We start from the raw sequence: 5,006 nt of genomic DNA, 5'->3' as shown, positions 1-5,006 counted from the left end.
GGTTCGAGCCTGAGACCCGATGTCGTATCCTTTGGAAAGGCACTGCACACGAACTTTCCTCATTTCGTCCTGGTGAGAAACGGGTACCGGGCCATAGACAGCTTAAGATCTTTTTCAGTATCTTAGTGTTGTAGCACCTATAAATTGGATGCTTGCTCTGTATACTTCCCAGAAAGTTGAGGTTCTTTCAGAATGCTATCAGATCTGCTGGGGCCATTAATAATAGATTGTAGAGCGCATAGATCTTGCTGTTAAGCGAGAATTCGCGCTTTACAAATTTATGTTATCTTAATCTATTAGTTTCTATCCTCGACCAATAAAATGAGCAAACACAACCTGCAGCATTGCACGATGCACGAACTCTTCCGGATGAAAGTTGAGATTGGCCACGGCGACCGTCATGTCCCAGGCGTTGAGGTAGCAGACGCGATGTCTGACGTCAGTAAACTCTCGACGGAGAATCTGGTGGAAGTGTTCCGCTAGCAGGTCCCCTCCCGCCACGTGAGACGGCCAGCCCTTGTAGGTCACGTGGGGACCACGTAGCACCACACGGGCCCGGGGGTTCCGGCGGAGCAGTCGCGCCACGCCACGCTGAGCGTCCTGGGCGTGGAGGTTGAACACCTCTAGGCTGTGGGCGGAAAGGGAGTGGGGTATCTTTCAGTTATTAATTTATTAGTTGGGCATTTTTTTCTTTATATATTTCTTTATTCATTAATAGTAAAGTATTTATTTAGGTAATGTTTAAGTTCTCTAACGTTAGAGAACGTGTACAAGCTGTCTACGTTCTCTAATGTTTGCAAAGAGAATCTTTGATGCTAGTAGAGAACCTAAAAATAGCTCGCTCGCTCTGTCTAACATGGAAACGAGCAGACAATGCTGCTTCTACAGTGCTTCCACTTTATTTTCACAAGCTAAAACTTTCGCGACAGAGTTCTTTCTCGCAAAATTAAAACGCTTGCAAAAGTAAAGCTGTCTATAGTATCTTGCCTTTAGAGCGACGTTAAACCCCAACCAACCAACCAACACATTCTTTCATCCCATCGAGATGACTCTCCCCCCCCCCACCCTCTTTTCACTAAACTTTGACACCCAGCTCACAATAGAATATGTTGTACACTTTCACACAAGTATGATGCACTCTGATGCCCCTCCCCCCTAACTATTTGAATAAGTCACTGAAGATCAGGCCTTCTGTAATTAGTATTTTTAGAAGATAGCTGGCAGTTTACATGTGATTTCGTATTCCCACCTCAAAGCCAAGGTATCCGATACAACGTGAGAGATCATAAATGATATCAAATTCAAATGTGTGGAAAAACATTACCGATTTTGTGTGTGATGTGACATCACTGTCATGAAATCAAATTACTTGGGTTAAGGTCAAGTCTGTCATATCAACACTAGGTCTACGATAGATCTAGTGTATGACCCTCAGGGCAGTTTTGATTTCAAGAAACCTTACTTCAAATCAAACCCTCAGTCGCTTGTACCTAACCCCTCTTATCCAGACCAACTGTGAAATAGAAATAACCCAATATAGTCCAGCGAGTGAACTGGCTGACCTCTATGGTGTAGATCCAACGACAAAACAAGATGCAGACGAATTTGAAAAAAAAAAAACAACTAAAAAAAGAACGATTGAAAAGTACCCCAGCCTCATCCGGAAGTTCAAACCAACTGCTTGTTACTCTTCTTGATTTTTAGAGAACGTAGACACTTCCATTTATTTATTCATTATAAAATTTATATAATTCCATAATATAAGGAGAGAAAACAGCCAGAAAGGAGGGGGGGGGGAGGAAGAGGGAAAATAAGAAAATATACGTTCGAGGAAGGGGGGGGGGGGCAGAAGCAGAGAGAGGGCGGAGAGGAGATGTGGGAAGAGGAGAGGGTGAAAGTTTTATTGTTTTTCTTCTGTTCACCCTTAGTAGACTACGATGTAAGCCCCCCTTCCGCACACCACTTTTCACACACACACACACACACACACACACACACACACACACACACACACACACACACACACACACACACACACACACACACGCACGCACACACACATACACACACATACACACATACTCACACACACACACATACACACCCAAGCACTCACCCATGTACAAACACACACCCACAAATACACATACACACATAAACACACATACTCATGATTATATGTATGACGGCGATTCTTGATAAATTACACTTCAAACTTGGGATTCTAAGTTTTATGTTTTGTTTAGTTATGGCGCTCGCAACTTCTAAGTTTTAACTAGGATGTTGCAATGAACATGTTTTAATACAGGGTATCTAAAAAGAAGACTCACATAAAGAGCAGTAACTTAGTCATTAGTGCACTAATTTTAACAAAACAGAGACTATTTGAAATATATCAGTACGATTGATTTTTAAGAAGTTGACAAAGTCTGCGTCTCATTCAATTTTGGTTAAATTTTTAAAAACTTGAATTTTTTTTCGAACCTGGTGATTGATTTGTTTTATTATGACAAATGAATCCCCCCCCCCCCCCCACCATTAAATTTTATTTCTTCAAAGTTTTTTCTTGTGAATTGGTGAACAGATGACTGAATTATTGCCCTTTAAATTATTCCTTTTTTTCGATACCCGGTAATAACAAGCGCACAATATACCTGGGACTGCTATTAGTAAATGCATGTTACAAGGCAGTACATAAGCCACAGCATTTTTACTTGACCGGAGTCTACAGAGAAACGGTTAGGCACTTCGCTGTAGAAGGCAGGAACCGAGTTCAATTCCCGAGTGGGGAGAATTTTTATCGAGTATCCCGGTCTTTCTGCTGGGATGTATCTCACCCACCATCCCTGGTCGGCTGAGACAGGCAGCAGGGCCACAGGCCCGCCTCCTAAATGATCTGAATTGTTTTGATGGGGCGTAACAATGCCTTCACAATAAAAAAAACCAACAACAACTAAATTTTAAGATAAATCAAACACAACCCCCCCCCCCCCCCCACAACAACTCTTACTTGAACTGTGAGAAGTGAAGATAGAGATGGAGAATAACCACCACGTCTGCTTCTGCCCGGATCCCGTCCAGCCAATGAGAGAGCGGCTTGTTGAACACACGGAAGTGGTCCGGATGGGGCAGGTTGAAGGGGTGCGCATGCGCAGCGAAGTAAATTGTTATGTTGAGTTCCGGGTTGGAGCAGTTCGCTGGGCTGGGGAAAGGTCTGTCTTCTGCTGCTGTGGTGGTGCAGAAGTCTGTCTGCATGATGTTGAACATGCGTTTCATGTTCGAATCTCCCAGGAGATAGACTGATTTATTCCGCAACCAATCTCTGAAATATTGTTAGTGGACGGTTGGCGGGTGATCTGGTGTGGTTGAGTCTTTTCCTATCTAGTTAAATATCTATCGCCCTCATCTTTCTTCATTCTTTTCGTTGTGCGTTACTCTCTAGTAAGACCTAAAATTTTCAACATTTCGCTCCCTCAAAATTACAAATTTTCTATCTGTTCATTGTTTTGAAAAATTTGTAATAACAAATTTTGAGTTTCATAATAATTATTTCAAGCTTTTTTGGGTTCAATTCTTTGAACATCAAGATAACGACCCAGAATAATCTTACGATTTTGATGTAGCTGATAGAGCCTTTAATTTCTGACCTAATTGTCTTAGTAACTCAAAACGGCCAAAAATGTCAGATAGAACTTTGTAACTCTGAGGTAGAAATTTGTTTGGCCTGTTGCTTGTGCCATAAAACTCTTACTAAAGAAAACCGAAAACAATGACAGAAGAAGACATAGATCTAGCTCCAGTAATAAAGATCAGCGAAGTGATTCGTTGAAGGGATACGGATGGTGTAACCTCCTTAACGCCTCTCATTCTCAACTACAGAGGAAATAACTGCTACCTGCATAAGACAATCACCTGTGTGTGTGTGTGTGTGTGTGTGTGTGTGTGTGTGTGTGTGTGTGTGTGTGAGTGTGTGTGTGTGTGTGATGTTTTAAAAAAAGGTAAAATCACACTGTGTAAGACATCCACCTGTCTAAAACGGCCACTGATCTCCTCTACACAAGGTGGCCGTCTTAGACAATTCCGACTGTTTTCTTACACTTTTGACAGACTGGCTCTCCGGCGTCTGTGGTGTAGTGGCTAGGCGTTCCACGGTCACATACAAAAGACCTTGGCTCGACTCCTGAGCGTGGAAATGTTCGATTAAGTGTTTCGGTCTTTCTGCGGTGACGTTGTATCCCTTTCATCCTATTTTTTTTCTAAAGTAAGGCTTTTTTCGGCACTCGCAACTGCATACGGTTATAATATGAGTGCCAAGGGGTGGATGCTAACAGTGAATTCCAAACAGGGAATCAGGCTTTCTCTGCTCACCTCTCTAGCCTCAACAGCATAGAGTCTGCTTCCCACTATCAAGGCACCCCGGAAATAGCAGTTCACAAGAGAGTGACAAACGTACAAAAGAAGTAGAGGAAAAATGACGATCGTACGGATGCGGAAAGAAAAAGCAGCAGTTCTCCTTATGTTGTTTCGGCACAGTATTAGCAAGACATTGATAAGTCAGCCCATTTACAATTCTACTGTGCATACGCACATGTTAATATCCCCCTTCGAGAATGGCCTAAAGACACTTCTGTCTGTGGCATTGCCCTGGGGGGAAGGGGGGGGGGGGGCATCCAAGGATGACCCTGCTTGACGGGCAAGGTCGAACTCTTCCTCTTGATTGATCTAATTTGGGTCTATGGGGGAGCCAAATACCTACATACCTACATGTAAAAAGACTGGATTGTGTCGGAGGAAAGAGGTAAAACTCTTAAGATTCCCTAAGTTAAAAAACAAAAAACCCCAAAACAAAACAAAAACAGAAACAAAACAAAACAAGCCTCGGTGGTGATTGAGACCTAGGTCAATAACGCTGCAGTCCACCACAATACCATGCAATAAAGGTTGTTTTCCTCCTCGGGAATCAAACTCATTATCTTCTGCGTGCGACTGCGAGTAGCCAAACCGCC

General features: G+C 42.8%; 1 protein-coding gene across 1 annotated transcript; it reads right to left on the bottom strand.

The window, feature by feature from the left end:
• Positions 1 to 296: 296 nt before the first annotated feature.
• On the bottom strand, positions 297 to 3,276 carry LOC101847419 (NXPE family member 2-like). The gene is made up of 2 exons (XM_005097009.2): positions 3,011 to 3,276; positions 297 to 628 (listed from the first exon to the last, which is right to left on the bottom strand). Exons 1-2 carry the CDS (start codon positions 3,274 to 3,276, stop codon positions 304 to 306), a joined length of 591 nt encoding a protein of 196 aa, XP_005097066.1. The 3' UTR covers positions 297 to 303.
• Between the last annotated feature and the right edge of the window lie 1,730 nt (positions 3,277 to 5,006).

Source organism: Aplysia californica, unplaced genomic scaffold, assembly GCF_000002075.1.
Source record: "Aplysia californica isolate F4 #8 unplaced genomic scaffold, AplCal3.0 scaffold00144, whole genome shotgun sequence".
NCBI classification, from domain to species: domain Eukaryota; kingdom Metazoa; phylum Mollusca; class Gastropoda; order Aplysiida; family Aplysiidae; genus Aplysia; species Aplysia californica.
Note: the sequence above shows the minus strand (reverse complement) of the source record. Positions and strands in the feature narration are given on the sequence as shown.